Source organism: Columba livia, unplaced genomic scaffold (assembly GCF_036013475.1).
Source record: "Columba livia isolate bColLiv1 breed racing homer unplaced genomic scaffold, bColLiv1.pat.W.v2 Scaffold_127, whole genome shotgun sequence".
Lineage (NCBI taxonomy): Eukaryota > Metazoa > Chordata > Aves > Columbiformes > Columbidae > Columba > Columba livia.
Window position 1 is genome coordinate 638,245 of NW_027043024.1, and position 20,343 is coordinate 658,587.

Here is a 20,343-nt window from a genome sequence, read left to right on the forward strand (position 1 = left end):
ACAAACCGGCTGAATACAAGCATCCATGGGCATAGATGCCAGCAATTCCAGTTCCTGTGGTTCGACGTCTGCTTCCAGGTGGCAATTAATCCAAAGTGCCGTGTTAGTATTATTACAGTTCGTTGCAATGCCTCTGCATCAACCACTATTTGAAACAGTCGTGTGATGCTGCTGTAGTCATCAAGGAAGACACCAACCAAGCATGTGTGGAACGTTTTTTCCAGAGACATCGTAGTTAGGCATATAGATGGTCAGTCATGTTGGCTAAAGTAACCCACATGTTAGTCTTTGTCTGTGCAGGCATCCAAAACACAGCAGCTGCAACAATCATTGTCAGGAAGATAACACAGGTTTCACGTTTCGTGCTGGCAACCATTGCAGCTCTTGATCTGTAAAAACATAAGCATAACCTCTCCCCCAGGTTATCAATTGGTGTGGCCTTTTCCATTGAACGTTAACTAGTGATTTGACCATAACTAATGCAGGTTCTTTCTGATTTAGCATGGTTTTGGGTCATAGTTACAAAGTGTTTCATAGACAAATCTGTAAGTCCAATCAAATGCAGTCATCCTGTAAAGTTGTCATAAATTCATCCCTCAAAGTTTCTAACTCCATTTTGGCTGTAATATTTATTGGATATTGTTTTCCCTTTCCAGATCGAAGTCCTGTTTCAGATTTCTCAGTGTAGTATTTGCTTTATCAAAAACATTGGCTGCTAAGTTCCTTGAAGATTTCTCACTTGCACAAGCAGATCTGCACCATCCAAGCACCTTCTTGTAGGATATGCAACTAAACAGAATTCTCAGAAAACGTTATTTGAGCTTAAAATTTACTTAACAAATCCTGACCCAAGAGAGGTATATGACTTTTGGGCAAATACAAGAATTCATGTATTAAAACTTTGTTCCAAATCTGGCATTCCATTTGTCTCAAAAAACGGCCTTTCTTTCGTTGTCTCTAGCATGGTGAATTTACTAAGAAGTCTCGTACAATTAATTACCATAGGATAAGTCCATCAACAAATTTTTGGTTTAATTGTCCAGTTTCATTAGAACTACGGGTCTGCTCAGGATGCCTTTAAACTTCACCCTCGGACTGCTCCATTCAGTATTACATCGCTGCAGTGGGGGGAGAGAGAACCCCCCTTTCTCTGCTTTAAAAGCGGGCAGCCAGGTTTTTCCAGTTGTTCTTTCTTTCTGTGCAGTGTAGATATAACCAAGGTCACGCAGCTGGCACACTGGCTGGTACGAAGTAGGAGGCTCTGGGAAACTTCTCAGTTACAATGAGCTGCACACAGGCCTGGGATATTTTGCTCTTTTGTTTTCCCATTTCATTCCAGCCATAATACACTTTATATGCAATTTCAAGTAGCTCAGCAATAGTCACATTCCTTAGCTCCATTTACCTTTTACAATTTAGAGATGTCAAAAAACAGTATAAACCAGTATAATAAACATAAATCCATTATTCTATTGTCCTAGATCCAAATCAGTTCACATTCCAGCAACCTTTAAATACAACTTCATAACTTCATACAATACCCCAAGTTCACATCTATCATAGTATTTTAACAATTTAAATGCTTTTCTAACAATATAAGCGATTACTTTAATGTGTAAGGATGCATCCTAAGGGGGAGCAAGGTGGAATTTTAGCAGTGGAACCGGTTCCCATTTTGTAATTATCTCCCCAAACAAGATTCTTTTGGTACCGAATATGAATATACAAACTAAAATACTGAGCTCAGATATGAAAACCATATACCAAGTTCAAATAAGCAGATGGATCACACTTACACCAATTTAAGACAATATCTCAATTTTTTTGCATTGCACCTTGAACCGCTCACTGCTCAGCCAGGTGGAGAAACCTCTGGGTCTCCTGACAAAATGGGTCAGTGCACGCTGGAGGCCCATTTGGCATCCCCCCCCCCCCTGCAGCAAGCTGGACTGGGCAAGGCCTTTTTTTTTTTATAGTGTCTCATCTGGTGTGCTACAACTGTTATTCCAAAACCATGATTCTTCACTTGATGTGCATACAAAAAGGCCAAATTTAGTGCACCGAGATGAGAGACAGCCTGTCACAGAGTTGCGCAAGTCTGGATATTGGAATAAAGCTAGTACGCTAGAAAAAAAAAAAAAAAAATAACAGCTACTACACATAAAATCTTAACATCACGTTCACGCAGTAAGGAACTAAATTACTCATGATCTTTTATACTATCACAAAATGCACCTTTTGAGTCAACCGATTCTCATGATTTAACAGCCTGTGAACTTACTGTACCATATAACAAAGACCTACCAAAATTGCAACATGCTTAAACAGATACCCACAAAGAAAACAGGCTAATAAGGAAAACATTGTGCAGACTTCAGCAAGTTTACTGTGACCTGCGTGTTATCAGTTAACTCTCTCTCAGCTGTCTGAAATGATTTAATGATCTCTTGTAGGGATTTATTTTGTCTTACTCTTCTCACCCTAAAAACAACATTAATTGCAATAAGGTGTTATACTTCAAGATTCTATTCCCCGGACACTTTTCCCAATCATTTAACTTATACAGCAGCCACCATTAATTACAATATTTTACAAGATCTTCTTTCCTCATATTTCCAAGTGCTTCCCTATGTTTTGAAACACCTCCCAATACCGATTTTTTATGAACACGACTGAAAACAGTAATTTCTGACCCCATGGAAAAGCACAGGGCTGCTTGCAGCGTGAGTGGGAAAAGCGGAGAGAAAGTTTTACGGTGCACTTATACCACAAAGAAACAATTCTAACAACAACCAGTAAAACAATTAACTCACATTCCTGACAAGCTGCTTGACTTTCAGAGAGGCAATAAACAGCAGCACATAATATGCACTGTAAAACTCGCAAATAACATGTTGATAGCAAACTTTAGCATTCTCTACTGCCAATTCCAAAACCAGTGCTTCCTTAACTTCTAAGTTTTATACCCTGAGTCCCCAGGAGCACCCCCTTTCCCATCACGATTATCATGACCACATTGCCGACTGTCAGATTCACTTGCTGTTAACTGATCTAATCTGTCACACAGTTCTGTTGTCCAGTTCTATTTTCAGTGACTTCTTCTGTTCTCTCGTGGAAGTTAGAGGGTTAAAATGCATCAGGCTGCAACGCTGCAAAAATTCCGGCAGCAGCAGACCGTTCAAGCTTCCATGTAGTTACTAATGATTTAGCTTCTGTATCTCCATTGCTGACTTTATCCCATAATTTCTGCTCTATACTGTCCCAAAGTTCAAGTTTTGAGTCACTAATGCTCGTAACAGTCTTTTCAGGTTTTAATTGCTTCACTGTAGTATTTATCAGTTTCCAGATGGTTACAAGGCCGAGAATATATCTTTCGTGGTGACTAATTGCCTTCCACAACACAGTTCCCATCTTTTTCCAAGTCTCTATTTGAAAAACTCCTGACAGGTCAGCAGGATACCTATTGTCTCTGCACCAAGTTAATAGTCTTTTAAGGTTCTTCGCTGATAACGCAGATATGCCCGTTTCCATCGGCGGAGCGGAAGGCTCCATTTTGCCGAGTTTCTGTGAAGCTACCGCGGCTAAATTCTTTTTCACTTTATGACGCTTAATATTATTAATTACTTCCCTCCACGGTTTCATCAGTTTCTTAGCTGTTTTATCCTCGTCTATGACCATATCCCACAACACTTCCCCCAATTTCCTCCACTCTCCTTCATCAAACAATAAATCAGGATCCTGAAAACACCCCTTAGTTTTCCCCGTTGCTACTAGACCAGCTAGCTGTTTAACGCAACTATAATTAACCCCTCGCTTTTCTAAAAAGCTTTGTAATAAATCTAGGGCTACTTCTAAATCCATTTCTCTGTTATTCATCATTTTAACCCGTTTCTCCGTTATTCATCACTTTTAATCCGTTTCTCTGTTATTTATCACTTTTAACCCGTTTCTCTGTTATCTATCACTTTTAATCCGTTTCTCTATTATCTATCACTTTTAATCCGTTTCTCTGTTATCTATCTCTTCGTTATTCATCATTTTTAATCTATTTCCCCGTTATTCATCATTATAGTACGGTACCTCTTGCTAAATTAAGAGACCTCTTGCAGCCCTTGTTTCCTGTAGCCCAGCACTGGCGAACTTCAGTCGGTTCAGGCTTCGGAGTCGACACACCGCAGCACAGTGTTCGGTCGCTCTTGCCCGCCGGTCGCTGCTCTCCCGGCGCCTTTTGCTTCTATCCGCTGCTTCGGATCGCCGGTTCGGGCGCCAATTGCAGAGAAAAGTCCCATCAGAGTTCCAGACCCGAGCGGACGGAGGAAGAAATGCGGCCGACCCAATATGAGTGATAAAGCATACTTCAACTTTATTGCCCGAGATGGCGTGCATTTATACCAAATACCATAATTATGCATACTTGTCTCTATCTAATAGGCTAAGCACATTTACTTACTCCACCTACTTGGGTTTAGCTAGCTATGCGCATCCCACATTCTTCTGACTCTTATCTCTTCAAAAATATCCTGACCCTGCCTTAGTTAGTACTTTTCCGTTCCCTGCTTTCCCACGGCCTAATAGACAAGCTAACTAGGGCCTACTTATGTCAACTAAAATGGGCTCTGCTCGTACAGTTGCTTGGTGGACTCATGTCTGTGCTCCTTGAGCCAATCCCCAACATCGATGCAAGCAGCCTTGTGAGATAGAAGGGCAGAAGCTTTCTACAGCTGCTGAGCATAATAAATTAGCATGTAGAGTTCTCAGTGAAAATATGCCAAAGCACAGAGCATCTCCAGGGCTGCTCGATTAGAGACTCAGGTGCTTGTGTTCTCCTGGCAAACATGGACATTAGTGCTGGGGAATAAAAGACAACAGTGATGAGTCTTGAGGATGAACTTTGATCTTGAGTGTCTCTTCCAACCAAAATGATTCTGTGACTCTGTTCTACAGTTCTCTTGTTGGCTGCTTGAGCTTTTTCACCCCCTGCTGTAATCAGGTCACACCAGGGTTGGACACGAGGAGCTGTGAAACCTGCGTTGCGGTGCTGGACGATTGTTGGTGGTGAGTACAGAGCTTGGGTCGCCAGAGCTGTCCCTTCATCCTCCTTCAGCAGCACTCAAGCAGTTTGGAGGAAGCCAATCCTCAAGAACTCGCTGGGAAGGGCCAAGCCAGGAAAAAGGAAAGGTTGATTACAGGAAAGTATGAAATATATATGCAGGGAGCACTAAGTCAGAAAAGGCTTCCCACGGATGCGCGAGCGAGACGCCCTGGAGCTGTGCAGCACTGTGCGAGGAGGACACCCCATCCAATGCACCCAATTCCCGGCTAAACCTGAATGGCAGTAAACATCTATCAAATGCTCAGGCCTGTACAAGGATTGTTGTGGTCCCATTTCTTCTTTAGTCACTAAAAGGTGTCAGGCGGATGCTGCAGCACTGGGGGGAGATGCAGGGTCTGGTCTGATTGAAGCGGTTTTGGCCGGGGATCCGGTGTGTGCAGGGAGGTGGATTCCCTGAGAAACGGCGGCTGGTTTGGGGGGTGAGACCAGAATCCACGGAGTGGGAGATGGAGCTGCAAGAAGCATCTTGTAATGATGCTTCCAGACTGATTGTGGAGGATGGGAGTAGGACACAGGGACATGACCAGCGACGGTTCCTTCGTGCTGGGAGCCCTCGGGAGGGGGAAGGTGTAGCCTCAGCCTCTCCCTCTGCATCCTTTTTCACTCTCCCTCTGCATTGTGCCCAGTTGTGCAGGGGTGGCTGGACCAGTCTGAGCCTCTTCCTTCAGATGCCAAGTCTCAGGGCCCAAACAAGGGGGTTATTTCCCCCGGGGGACTCAGCAGCACCTCCTGACCCTGAACAAGAGGTGGTGGGTGAACCATCCCTGAGACATCCCAGGCCAGGCTGGACGGGGCTCTGAGCAACCTGAGCTGGTGACGATGTCCCTGTCATGGCAGGGGGCACTGGGGAGCTGGGAAGGTCTCAACCCAAACCATTCTATGATTTTCCGCTTCACAGCAGCAGTTCATGGCCGTGCCAGGTGCCGGTAGCTGTCTCTGCCCCTCCACCAAGCTGAGGATGGAGCAGGTGACACACGGGAGGGTTGGAGGCTCCAAACTGCTCTGGGCTCAAAGGAAAGAATCGAAGAGTCGTAGAATCGTGGAATAAAACAATCGTAGAACCTTGGAGTCATAGAATCTTGGAATTGAAGAATCAGGGAATCAAGGAATCGTAATATCCCAGAATCAAAGAATCATGGAATCATCAAATCAAGGAATCATAGAACCTTAGAGTCGTAGAATCTTAGAATCGAAGAACCAGGGAATCAAGGCATCATAACATCCCAGAATCAAAGAATCGTAGAATCACATAATCATAGAATCAGGGAATAACAGAATCATGGAATTACAGAATCACAGGATTGTAGAATCATAGAATCACAGAAGAAAAATTAAAAACACAAAACCCATATCACAGAGTAATAGAATGAAATAATTGTAGAATCAAAAAATCAAAGAACCGTAGAATCAAGGAATCATAGAATCAAAGAATCATAGAATCAAAGAATCATAGAATCAAAGAATCGTAGAGCTTTAGAATCAAAGAATCATAATATCCTAGAATCAATAAATTATACAATCGAAAAATCAAAGGATAAAAACATCAAAGGATAAAAACATCAATGAATAAAAAAATCAAATAATCACAGAATAATCAAATCATAGAATCATAGAATCATAGAATCACAGAATTATAGAATCAAAGACTCAAAGAATCAAAGAATTATGGAATTGCAGAACCATAGAATCATGTAATGATAGAATCGCAGAATCAAAGAACCGCAAAATCACAGAATCAGAGAATCAAAGAATCACAGAAGAATCAAATCAATCAAGAATCACAGAACCATCAAATCTTGTGCCCCCCGTCTGCCCTCGTACCCCCCACTTCGTTCCTTTCCTTGTGCCCCCCCCCGTAGCCTCCCCCAGTCTCCTTGTGTCCCCCCTTGTGTCCCCCAGTCCCTTTGTGCCCCTAATATTGCCCCCCCCCTTATGAGCCCCCCCTTGTGCCCCCTAATTCCATGTGCCCCCCCAGTCTCCTTGTGCCCCCCCAACTCTTGTGCTCCCCCTTCTTGTGTCCCGGGGTCTCCTTGCTCTCCCCACTTCATTCCCTCCCTTGTACCCCCTCGTTTAGCCCCCCCACCCCAGTCACCATGTTTCTCCTCCATGTTGTGCCCCCCCTTGTGTCCCCCTAGTCCCTTTGTGCCCCCCTCACTCTTGTGCTCCCCCCTCTTGTGTCCCCCGGGTCTCCTTGCTCCCCCCACTTCGTTCCCCCCCCCCCATTTCCTCCATTGGCCCCCCTCCCCGCAGAGCCCCCCCGGGTGGCCTCCGTGACCCCCCAGAGCCACTTCCCGTCAACAGCAACCTCAACAGCTGCAGCCTGCGGGGGGGCCGAGGGCGGGGGGGCGCGAGGCACGTGGACCTGGCCTTGCACGAGGATCCAGCCTGAGGCAAAGACCCGGCCTTGCACGAGGACGCAGCCTCGCACGAGGGCCCCTCTGTGTCCCCCCAGCTGGACATGGGCCCATCGTGCCCCCCCACCCCGTGTCGACATGAGGGTCCTCGTGCCCCCCAAAAGCACTGGAACTGGGGCGGTGGGGGCTCCTTGTGTCCCCCACCCTGGACATGTGGGGGTGGGGAGGACACAGCCCCATTTTGAGGGGGGTCCCACCAAAAGCCATCGGGGGGCCCCTGTATCATTGGCAGCACTGAGCCAGGGTGAGGTGGGGGGCAGGGCTGAACCCCCCAAAACTGAGAGGCCCCCACCCAAAGTGGGGAGACCCCCGGCTGACACTTTTGTTGCCAAAATCCCTCACATGCCCCCCCCAAAAAGAGACACATTTTCCTTGTAAAATAGATGTAAATGGACCAGCCCGCCCTACCTGTGGAAACTGAGGAACGCCGTGGGCCTCCCCCCAAAATAAAACCCCCCGCGAAGGTTCCCCCATCCCGGTGGGGTCCCCCCACAAGCACAAGCGCCCCCGCAGCTTGGGGGCACCTCTCTGTGCTGTACAGAGGGATGTGGGACCCCCAGGAATGAACCCCAAAAATGGAGGAGGGACAAAGGGACAAGGACACCCCCCGCTCAGGGCTTGGGGACCCCTGCGGGATCTCGGGACCCTGCCTAAGTTTTGGAGACCGCCCCAAAATCTGGGGACCCCTGTTCAATTTGGGAACTCCCTAGTATTTAGGCCTCCCCCCATATTTTGGGGACACCCCCCAGGGCTTCAGGTTCCCCACCCAGGGATCTGGGGAACCCTCCCCAGGTTTTGGGGACCTCTCTCGGCTCTGCAGTCCCCCGAATTTGGGGATCCCCTCTATGGTTTGAGGGGACCCCCCCAGGGCTTTGGGATCCTCCCTTGGGATCTGGGGAACCTCCCAACTTTTGGGGATCCCCCCTCAGAATTTGGGGGACCCCCCTAGTATTTACACCCTCCCCCATATTTTGGGGATCCCCTCAAGCTCCCGGTTGGGGGGGTCACGGGGTCCGGCCCCCCTCCAGGTTTTGGGGTGTTCCTCCCTTATCCCAGAGCAGGGGGGACATCCCACAACCCACTGGCCACTTGGGGACCCGCACATTTGGGGGGAAGGAGAATTTCCCCCCTCCCCCCTGGATCTTGGGGTCCCTCCCGTCCAGGTTTGGGGGGGGCCCTTTCCCCTCCCCCCCAAGTCCCCCCCAAAATTCTGCCAAACCAGCTTTGGGTCGAGTGCGTCAAACCAACAAAACTGGAGGAACCCCAAGGGACAACGGGGCCATCAAGGGCCATCAGAGGCCACCATTGTGACAGCCAGATGGCCGTGGCCACCATGGGGACGGTCACCATCAGGGGACACCACAGGGGACAGCCAGGGCCACCAGGGTCACCGCAGGGGTGGCCATGGCCATTGGGGATGTGAGCAGGGTCACCGTGGGGTCAGGGCCACCACTGGGATGGTCGTGGCCACCCTGGGGTCAAGGCCACCGCTGGATCAGGGTCACCACCGGGTCAAGGCCACTGTGGGGATGGTTGCGGACGGGAACCAAACAAGGTGACACCAGTTCTTGGAACCCTGTCGGAGCCATCAGCTCTGTGTGAAGGGGGGACACGGGGAACCTGGAGGGCACATGAGGGTCACAGCAGGGGTCACACGTCCCCCACTTTTCCCCCCTCCCCCCACCATGACCCAGAGAGACGTATCAGCTTCTGCGTTTACATAACAGAGCTCCCTGTCAACACGGCTGTGTCAGGAAATCCAGGATCCACAGCACTCTAAGGTCTGCAGCCTTTACCCGTGCGTTTGGGGAACACTGGAAATGGCAGTCATTGCCAGCTTCGCTCGTTTTCATAGCGCCAAATGTCAGCGAAAGGCACCAGCACGAAGCAGCCGGTGCCTCCTGCAGCCGGCCAAGCCAACAAAGGCGGTTGCCGGCCAGTATAGAATGTTACGTTTCAAAAGCTCCAACTGCTCCTCCAGCTTTAGTCCAGGAAGGTTCGTTCCGACTTCAGCCATGAGGTTGAGAATCTTCTTACTCCATCAGCTTCTGAAACCATTTCTACCAAAGCAGAAGTCGCTGGCAGTATTGTAACAAGCGCTGATTGTGCACAGCCCGACATCAACGGTCAGCACAAGGTCAGGAAAAACTCCTGCGGCACTGAGGATGAATTTGGTGCCTCTCACCCTCGTCTCCTCCTCTGCTGCGGCCACCACATGCAGAGGTAACACAGCCAGACAGAGTGACAGCACAGGTGGCCAATCAGAGAGAGCATCACCTCAGGGAAGGGCAGGCCCAGGCAGAGTGCCAGCCCAGGCAGCCAATCAGATCTCAGATCTCAGTTGAGGGGCAGGCACTGCACTGCAGCAACCGGAGCAGCCACTGACCAATCAGAGCCAGCGTCACCTCAGGGAAAGGGTGGCCCAAACCAGGGCAGAGTGACAGCCCGGGTGACCAATCAGAGAGAGCGTCACTTCAAGTGAACTGCATCTGAGCAGCCTGACCAGCAGGGAGCCAATCAGAGGCCACTCTCAGGGAAGGGTGGGCCCCAAACAGGGCAGAGTGACGGCCCAGGGGACCAATGCGAGGCAGCGTCACCTCATGGGGGAGATGTCCCTTGCAGACAGGACTGCAAGACCCGCTCCTGCCAGGTTGGACTTTGCCTCCAAACGTGGCGCAGCCTCTTCCATTGTGACATCACCCACTGCCGTTGTGTCACAAAGCAGCGTCAGCGCTGAGGTCGGCACAGCAGGGGATAAGACCAGGGGTCTCCCTGCGCCTTGGCCACTCTCGATCTTGAGGGAACCGAGATCGCAGAGTTTTTGGCTCATTCCTGAGCAAGGAAGATGCTTGTTACCTGCACCTCAGCAGGTACCAAGGGACACACAGAGAAGGTTGAACGTCTGAACGGGTATGTTTGAAAACTCCTCCTCCCCTTTCCCCAGGTGTGTTTTCCACCTCGTCAGCTGGGGTGGGTGGAGGGTGGGCAGGAGAGGAACACGAGGGCAGCCTGAGAGCTGGGTCTGGAGCTGCTGGAAGGCAGCAGCCGCCTTTCAGTCTCTTCATGAACGTGAGGGCCGGGCCCAGAAGCCTTTGATCCCTGCAGAATGAGGGACAGGTCCATTTTGGATGGGACAGATCCATTTTGGATGGGACAGAGAGAGTCCCAGGGGTGGCCCAGACACAGCCTGCCGCAGTAATTGTGAGAGCTCAGCTCCGTCCTGTGCTGTGCTCTGCAGGGTGGGTTCTGTCCCTGAGCCTGCTTGGTTTTCCTCTCCACGGGGACCAGAAGGACACCAGCGTGTCCTCTGTTGGCCGTGGGTCTGACTTGTGTTCCTGACAGAGGAGGTTTCCTTGGGAAACCTGGTCAGCTCCTCACCAGGGCTCTGCCTTAGGAAAGGGGCTCAAAGTCCTCAAAGGGGTGCAAGGAGTTCTCTAGGAGAACAAAAGGGATTGTTTATTCCTGATGAGTGTCGCTGTGAGCCTGTTGAGAGCCTCCTGGAACAGGCAGGAGGAATTTCGCCCTTGCAGAGCGGTGTGTGCTGTGTCTTGGCAGATCAGGCTCAGGGCAGCAGGGCCCAGACATCGGAGTTTCTTTGGCGCTTCCTTGGTTGCCCGTTGCTTGCCAGCACGCATTGACGTTCAGCCCTCCCTCCCTCTTTCCAGTCTGCATTTGTCTGCCGTTCTGCCAAGAGAAGGGCCAGAGATAACCCGGCTGCTAAAGAAACTCTGTGAGGGGGAGACACACACCCCCTTGGCAACTGTTGGACTGTAGGGGCACAGTCTGAACGTTCTCTTGAGAGGGTGGAGAACAGGAGCAGCACAAGTGCCGATCACATGCTGGGCGGGAGAAACAGGCGTTTGTTGTGTCCCTTCCATTTCCAAAGAATCCCTCTCCAGCCCCACAGACGTGAATTGTGGCCACAGCTCTTGTTGCAACTCCTGCTCTTAGTCTGGAGTCAATCCTGAGCCCTTTGTCCCTAAGGAAACAATCTTTGCCATGACAAATCCCCCACTGGTGCAGCTGGTGACACCTCCAGCAGTGCCTGGAGCTGGTGCAGGACCAAGCCAATGCACACGGCAGGAACGCCAGGCTCAAGGGCTGAGTCCATGCTGCTGCTCTCCAGTCTGCTGCTGATCTGCACGGGAACCGCCAGCTTCACCAGCCTTTTCTTTATCTGCTCTGCAGGACGATGAAGGTTCTCAAGGCAACAACCCTGGTGCTGCTCCTTGGTATCTTCTCTTTCGGTGAGTCTCTGCAGATCTCCGACCTGAGGACGGTGCTTTAGAAGGTACTCGGGGCTCCATCCTGCCCTGTTCCACTTCCCCCGCTGTGAGCAGAGGAGCTCAGCCAAGAGCAGAAAGTCCCCACAGAGCTGTGCCAGTCCCTGCTCCAGCGGGACAGGTGTGGGTGAGGAAGGGCTGAGTTGCCTTCCCCAGGAGGGCTGAGCCAGTTCTCTTCAGCCCAGGGAGAGGCCGTGGCTGAACTCTCCTGCCCCAGGGGCTGAGAATCTTCTGCAGGACAAGGAGCACAGTCCAGGGCAGGGAACGTCCATCTATTGCGGAGCCCGTACGCCATGATGGCCACTGTCAAAGACAACAGGAGGAGAGACAACTGTGGCACTTGGGAGAAACACTGAAAGGGGAGCGGGCAGCCCGAGGCATAGCCCAGCCTTAGACCAAGTTCTAAGCTCTGGTGTGTGTTCCACAGGTGTTTACCACGTGGGACGACTTGGTGCCTTAACCCCCTGGAGCACTGCAGACCTGAGCAAAGCCCTGCCCCTGCCAGACCATCTCCGTGAGGTTCAGGAACAGCTTTATCATCTGCGCTGGAGCGCTAAGGATGTGGCTGAGCGGGCTCTGCAGGAAGGACTGAAGCAGGCAAAGCTCCCAGGCGTTACCGGACGGGTAAGGGCACGAGGCAGAAGGATCTACTCGGGGATTTTATCCTCCATCCGCATGTATCCTACTCCATTCCCTGTCACAGCCAACAGGCTGGTGCTGCTGGAACAAGTGCTGCCATGGCCACGCTTCCTTTTCCTGTTGCTCCACACTTCCTTATGGGGAAGAGAGAGCGTGACAGGAATGACAGCTGTCTGAGTCGAACCTTCCTCTGCGCCCAGATCTCGGGTCCTCCTCAAGGGAGGACTGGAATTAAAGAATGGTCTCAGCAGTGCAGAGTTAAGCCAGGCCTATCTTATGCCCAGAAGGCTTATCTGTCCGTGCTTCCCGGCCTGGGGTCTCTCCACAGGAAAAGCCCCTTCCCGCAGCTTCAGCATTCAGAGCACTGGAGTGAGCAGTCCCCCTTTCTGATCCCGACAATCAGAGCAGAGCAAACCTGGGAGGCTTCCAGGCAATGTGGGCGTTCCCTCCATCTTAAACGGGCCTTGTACCCGCTCACCTTGGCTGGCCTTGCAGGGGAGCTGCTTGCCCCGGTCCTTCTCCTTCCAACAGGCGCTCTCCTTTGTGTTCCTTCCCAGGCTGTTCACGAGATCATCAGTCAAGCCCTGGAGAAGCTGGAGGCAATCCAAGTCCCGATGCCGGATTACGCCCTGAAATCAGCAGGTGCTGTGACATTGTACAAACAAACCAGTTCCAAACCGCTTCCTGTCCAGATTGACAAGATGGGCATTGGAACATGCCCAGGGGCAGGAGAGAAGGGGCGAGAAGTCAAGGGTCAATTTGTGCCCTAAAAGTGCCCCCACTGACAGAGCCTGTAATGGGCCAGACCCCATGGGAAACACAGAAAGGCTGGTTCACAGTCTTGTCTTTTGCCATGGCCAAATACGACAGTTTGATGACTCCCTGCTGTGTGTTCCAGAGGGGTCGAGCCAAGAAGAATAAGGGGAACCCACTGTAGGACATGGATGACAACTGAGAAGCCTTTTTCAAGTTGAGAGTGTAACATTCCTCCTGACACTGCCTGATGATCATGCTCATCTTTCAATTTCCAGGGGCAGCTGTCATTCATTCCAAGACTTCTCCATCCTTCCGAACTGGCAAAGCCAAGTTCTTCTTGTACTCCCTGCCGGTGATGGATTACATGAGGTCCCCTGAGCTTATTCTGGAGGTAGGAGCACCCAGAAGCAGTAAAACAAAGGTTGGGAGAATGAACCACACACGCTGCTCCGATTGTCCTTCCCCCCTGTCTTTGCTCCTGGAAGCTTCTTTTCCTGCCCCCTTCTCTCATGGACCTGCTCTCCTCCTGTGTCTCCCTGCTGAGTATTTCTTGTCCTTTCAGCCAGAAAATCATCCTGGAAACTGCTGGCCCTTCCCAGGAAGTCAGGGACACGTCTTCATCAAGCTGTCCATGCCAGTCATTCCCAGAGCCATCACCATGGACCATGTCTCAGGGACAGCATTCCATGGAGAAAGCATCTCCGGAGCTCCAAAGGACTTTGCTGTCTATGTAAGTGATTTCTCTGGAGTTGGGGGCAGGGGGTTGCACAGCATTTCTGAGCAAGGGGTGTAGATGGGTCAAAGAGTCCAGGGGCCTGAAGCTTCCTCCTGGCTCTCAGAACAAACACGCTCCTTGAGGTCATTTCCTTCCCATTGAATTCCTCTTTTTTTCAATGTACCACTCAAAAAGCAGCTTCTGGGACAAGATGCTACTCCAGGAGCCACAAGGAAAGGGAGCTGGGCAGTACATGGTCCTAAACCTTCTTGGTTTCCAATCCCAGTGGCATTTGTGATCCTCAGGTCACCTCCCTCTCACTGGGAGTGTCTGCTCCTTTTCTGACTGCCAGCTTGGACTCGTTGAGTGGGCAAGTGTGACGTGCTGCCCACTTGCAGCTTCTCGTCTTGTCCTTGTGCTCATCATCCTTGGACTACGTAGCTGAAATAACCGCGTACTTCACCAGCTGAAGTTCAGTCTTCCATGGTGCACCAGACGCTCTTGTTTTCTCTACCCCTGTTTTTCTGTAGGGCTTCAAGGAAGAACACGAGGAGAAGGGAACGTTCCTGGGACAGTTCACTTTCCTGGCAGCCCTGAATCCCAGTCAGACCTTCCAGCTGAAGGTATGGGGACACAGAGGGAGGGGAACTGCAGGAGAGGAGGAGAAACACGGCTGGATGGGGAGAGGCTTCCCTGCCAAAGGGTACAGGCAGCCCTGTCCTTGAGCGAGTGCCACGCTGCCTTTCTTCTGCTTTATCTCCCTGGTGGCAGATGCCTGCACTGCCGCTCTTCTCTTTCATTTTGGGGTTAAACTTCAGTGCTTATAAGCACCACAGTTGAAGCTGGCATCAGCTTGATTGGACCCCAAGTGCACACAAGCGGCCGCATCCTGTAGGATGCACGACTGCTGGTCTGCCAGTTAGAGACCAGTAATACTGGGCTTCCTGAGGGCTCTGTTGGTGCTGGCAGTGAGTAGTGACATGGAGGCCATTCTGTTTCCATGGCTTTCTAGAGAAGGCAACAAGACATTATACTGACCCCAGCACTGGGTCTTCTGACGGTGGAAACCTGTGCCCCAAAGCAGGCGAGAACTTTCCAGTGTATTTGCTGAGGCATCTGGTAGCTGCTTCTTCCTTGGCTGTTCTCATGGCCCAATGGGGTAGAGCAGGATAAGAACATCTGGACCACCACAGGTCAAAAGTCCCTGTGGGGCAGCAGGAAGGAAGCTGCTGATTGAGGCCGTTGCTGCGACACTTCTGTCAGTGCTCACATGCCAGAGAGGAAAAGGCGACTCATTTCTTCTTGTCGTTGCAGAACGAGCTCCCTGGGGTCATGAATTACATCAGGCTGCAAGTGCTGAGCAACTGGGGCCACCCGGACTACACCTGCCTGTATCAGTTCAGGGTGCACGGTGATCCGCTCAAAGACGGGGGAGACACGGCAGTTTCACCTGTCAATAAATTCCATTAATGTTCACCCAATTGAGTTCCTGTCTGCTTTGCCTGTGATGCTGCCTGGTCCTCTCTGAGCTCACTGGAGCTCCCCGTCCTTCTCTAAACCCACCAGCTTATGGGAGACTTCAGGAGTCCACAGCAAGATTGTCCTAATTAAAAGAAACAGGAAAACTCAGTCACAAATCTGCAGAAAGCCTGACATCCACACTCTTGCTGTGACACAGGAACATCAGCAAGGCCCTGCCCGGACACCAGAGATTAAATTAATGGACAGTTTTCCTATGCAAGAAGCAACTAAGGATCGACTGAGTGGAACCATCTGTTGTTACCTGTTTTCACAAGAGGCACGTGCTGCTTCAGCTTCCATCTTTCAGTCTGTTGCCGATGAGAAAATGGAAGTGTGGGTTTTTGTGAGAAGGAAACCTTAACAGGAAAGTGGGTTCATGGACTTATTTGCCTCTCTGGGCACATATTGAGTTAATAGCCCGGGAACGTTACAAAGTGATTAGCAAAGCAATCCCAGGACACTTAAATATCCCATACCCACACCAGTCTGTCTTTTCTTTTGACCCGAGCTCCCCAAGCCCCAAGGCAGGAGCAGGCAGGGCAGTCGTGCGCTTGGGTCGCACCAGGGAGGAGAGAGCAGGACCAGCGCTTGGCACCCAGGGCTGGGAACAGCAATTTGTGCTCTGAGCTGGGGCTTAGTCCGTGTGCAAGCCCAGCACGGGTCCAGATACCAAACTGAGGGTGTCGGTTCACCCCCGGTGCCACACACACGGCACCTTCTTCCATCGCCTCCTCCGATGAGCTGTTTTGCAGCCCCTTCCAGCTCAGCCCAGCTCAGACACCTGCACTCTGGCTCAGGGCTGCCTGGGGCTGGTGACCCTCGGGGCAGCAGCAGGAACTGCTGTGACCCTGGTTGTGGGGCTGTCCCTGGGCTGAGTCCTCGGGCCCAGGGCTGCTGAACTGGGCCCTGGTGGGGCCCAGGGCTGCTGGGGTCGACAGGTCCCCCTGTCAACTTTCCCACAGGGACCCACAGAGACCCATAGAGACCATAGGGACCCATAGAGCTCCATAGAGACCCATAGAGACCATAGAGACTCATACAGACCCATAGAGACCATAGGGACCCATAGAGACCCGTAGGGACCCATAGAGACCATAGAGACCCACTCTGCCAGTGTTGCTGTTCTCCGTCGTGCAGCGTGGTGCTCAGCAGGCACAGCCAGAGCTGTTCCTGTGCCAGGAGAAGACTTCACACAGAGCCTTGGCTGATGGTGACAGTGCCCACCAGCCGTCCAGCTCTGGAAGGTCCAGGTGCCACAGAGGGGACACTGACTGGTCATCACTTCTCTTGCAGCAACAGGATTAACCAGCAGGAGGGAGGCAGGACCAGAGGGTCCATGAGGTCAGAAAGCACATCAGAGCGCTGGTACAGTCATGGTGACAGCAGAGGGAGAACAGAAAGAGATGCAGTGACCTGGCTGGGACAATGCTGCTGATGTGACGCCTGCCACACAAACACAGAGACAGATCCATCACCACATGGTGGAGAAGGCAGACGTTAGAACACATGAAGCACCGTGGATCAGCTAGAAACCATCCAAATTACATGTGGGAAGGATGTTCTACCTGGTGACAAGAACATCACCTGCCAAAGGATGAAACAGGGGAGCACTGGAAAATGAAAGATTAGTTAATTTGGATTAGCAGCTGACCAAACAATATCAAAACTAAATACAAATTCTGGATGGTTCCCTATCAACACAACAAGACATGCGTAGAAAGCAACTGAACAGGCAAGAAATAAATTGGTATAATATGTGTGAAATGTCAATGGCACAAAAACACACCCTCCTGGTAGAAACTAAAGCTGCACTATTTTTCTAAAAATGCAGTACATTTATTATAAACATTCAGCCAGGGAAAAGTTAGGGTGACCCTTCTGTGGCAGGATCAAACTCCCCTCTCTCCCCCTCTCTCCTCCATCATGGAAGGAGTGGGCACATCTCCCTCTCTCTGCTACAGCTTCGTTCGTTTGGCCCCAGAGCCCCTGGCCAGGGCCGTTAGGAGAAGGGAGTGCTGAGGTGCCAGGGAGCCGCTGGGCACCTGCGGCCAGTGTGGGGGACACTTGGAGGCTTCAGGGGCAGCCACAGCCAGTGTAGGGGAGCAGAGAAGCTACTGGAATGCCCACAGTCACAGAATCACAGAATCACAGAATGTTAGGGATTGGAAGGGACCTCAAAAGATCATCCAGTCCAATCCCCCTGCTGGAGCAGGAACACCCAGGTGAGGTCACACAGGAACATGTGCAGGAGGGTTTTGAATGTCTGCAGAGAAGGAGACTCCACAACCCCCCTGGGCAGCCTGTTCCAGTGCTCTGTCACCCTTACTGAGAAGAAGTTTTTTCTCAAATTTAAGAGGAACCTCTTGTGTTCCAGCTTGATCCCATTACCCCTTGTCCTACCATTGTTTGACACCGAGAAGAGCCTGGCTCCGTCCTCGTGGCACTCACCCTTTATATATTTATAAACATTAATAAGGTCACCACTCAGTCTCCTCTTCTCCAAACTAAAGAGACCCAGCTCCCTCAGCCTTTCTTCATAAGGGAGATGGTCCACTCCCTCCAGCATCTTTGTTGCCCTACGCTGGACCTTCTCCAGCAGTTCCCTGTCCTTCTGGAACTGAGGGGCCCAGATCTGGACACAATATTCCAGATGTGGTCTCACCAGGGCGGAGTAGAGGGGAAGGAGAACCACTCTCGATCTACTGACCACCCCAGAATGCCATTGGCCTTGGTGGACAACAGGATGACCATGAGCCAGCACTGTGCCCTTGTGGCCACGAAGACCCCCAGGTCCCTTTCCCCTACACTGCTCTCTAACATGTAATTTCCCAACCTATACTGGAACCTGGGGTTGTTCTTGCCCAGATGCAGGACTCTACACTTGCCCTTCTTAAATTTCATCAGGTTATTCCCCGCCCAGCTCTCCAGCCTGTCCAGGTCTCTGGATGGCAGCACAGCCTTCTGGCATGTCACCACTCCTCCCAGCTTAGTGTCATCCTCAAACTTGCTGACAGTCACTCAATTCCCTCGTCCAAATCGTTAAAGAAGGGCAAGAAGGAGGACCCGGGTAATTATAGACCGGGCAGCCTCACCTCTGTCCCTGGGGAAGTAATGGAACAGCTTATCCTTGGTGCCATCTCAAGGCATATCAAGGATAAGAGGGTTATTAGGGGCAGTCAGCACGGCTTTACCAAGGGTAAGTCGTGCTTGACCAACCTCATAGCCTTTTATGAGAAGGTAACAAGGTGGATGGATGATGGCAGAGCGGTGGATGTGGTCTACCTTGACTTCAGTAAAGCCTTTGACACAGTCTCCCACAGCATCCTCACAGCTAAGTTGAGGAGGTGTGGTTTAGACAATAGAGTAGTGAGGTGGGTTGCGAACTGGCTTAAGGAGAGAAGACAGAGAGCGGTGTTCAATGGTGTGGAGTCTAGTTGGAGGCCAGTATCTAGTGCAGTGCCTCAGGGGTCAGTACTGGGGCCAATATTATTCAATATATTAATTAACGATTTAGACGAGGGAATGGAGTGTACTATCAGCAAGTTTGCTGATGACACCAAGCTGGGAGGTGTGGCTGACACACCAGAAGGCTGTGCTGCCATCCAGCGGGACCTGGACAGGCTGGAGAGTTGGGCAGGGAATAACCTGATGAAATTTAACAAGGGAAGTCCTGCATCTGGGCAGGAACAACCCCAGGTTCCAGTATAGGTTGGGAAATTACATGTTAGATAGCGGTGTAGGGGAAAGGGACCTGGGGGTCCTGGGGACAACAGGATGACCATGAGCCAGCACTGTGCCCTTGTGGTCCGGAAGGCCAATGGCATCCTGGGGTGTATTAGAAGGGGGGTGGCTAGTAGATCGAGAGAGGTCCTCCTACCCCTCTACTCCGCCCTGGTGAGACCCCATCTGGAATATTGTGTCCAGTTCTGGGCCCCTCACTTCCAGAAGGACAGGGAAGTGCTGGAGAGGGTCCAGCGTAGGGCAACAAAGATGATTAAGGGAGTGGAGCATCTCCCTTATGAAGAAAGGCTGAGGGAGCTGGGTCTCTTTAGTTTGGAGAAGAGGAGACTGAGGGGTGAACTTATTAATGCTTATAAATATATAAAGGGAGAGTGCCACGAGGATGGAGCCAGGCTCTTCTTGGTGGCAAACAATGATAGGACAAGGGGTGATGGGATCAAGCTGGAACACAAGAGGTTCCACTCAAACTTGAGAAAAAACTTCTTCTCAGTAAGGGTGACAGAGCACTGGAACAGGCTGCCCAGGGAGGTTGTGGAGTCTCCTTCTCTGGAGACATTCAAAACCCTCCTGGACATGTTCCTGTGAGACCTCACTTAGGTGTTCCTGCTCCATCAGGGGGATTGGACTGGATGATCTTTTGAGGTCCCTTCCAATCCCAAACATACTGTGATACTGTGATCCCCATTAAGATCATAGGGAAGATCCCGATTAAGGAAATTCACACTAATAAAAATGCCAGGTTTATCCCCATTAAGCAGCAGCAAAGTCCAGCCCAGAGGGCAGCGAAACCCCTGTTATTTTGCATTTGAGAAGGGCCCGGGATGTTCATCCCAGTTTGAGAAACAAAAACAGGGCAAAACGGGGAATTTGCTACAAACGCGAGAACTTGAGCGTCCTGGTGTTTCATCCGGGGGTCGCTCGGGTGGAATAAAATGCTCGAGGCCCAAAGGGATTCGTGATAAATCAGCGACGGGTGTTTTGGTTTCTGGTGTCAGGGGAACGGTTGGGTCTTTTCCTACCCAAATTATTCGGGATTCTAAAACCAGAGGGGATTGGGGGTAAATTGTGGTGCAGGGGGGAAAAGCGCGGGCCATGTGCCCCCTGTGATCCTCACGTCCCCTCCAGGTCCCCTGTGTTCCCCCAGCCACTGCCTGCAGCCAG

General features: G+C 51.1%; 1 protein-coding gene across 1 annotated transcript; it reads left to right on the forward strand.

The window, feature by feature from the left end:
- Positions 1-10,124: 10,124 nt before the first annotated feature.
- On the forward strand, positions 10,125-15,390 carry LOC135577615 (SUN domain-containing protein 3-like). The gene is made up of 8 exons (XM_065047747.1): positions 10,125-10,437; positions 11,716-11,774; positions 12,238-12,434; positions 13,007-13,091; positions 13,481-13,596; positions 13,768-13,935; positions 14,451-14,543; positions 15,235-15,390. Exons 1-8 carry the CDS (start codon positions 10,373-10,375, stop codon positions 15,388-15,390), a joined length of 939 nt encoding a protein of 312 aa, XP_064903819.1. The 5' UTR covers positions 10,125-10,372.
- Positions 15,391-20,343: the final 4,953 nt, after the last annotated feature.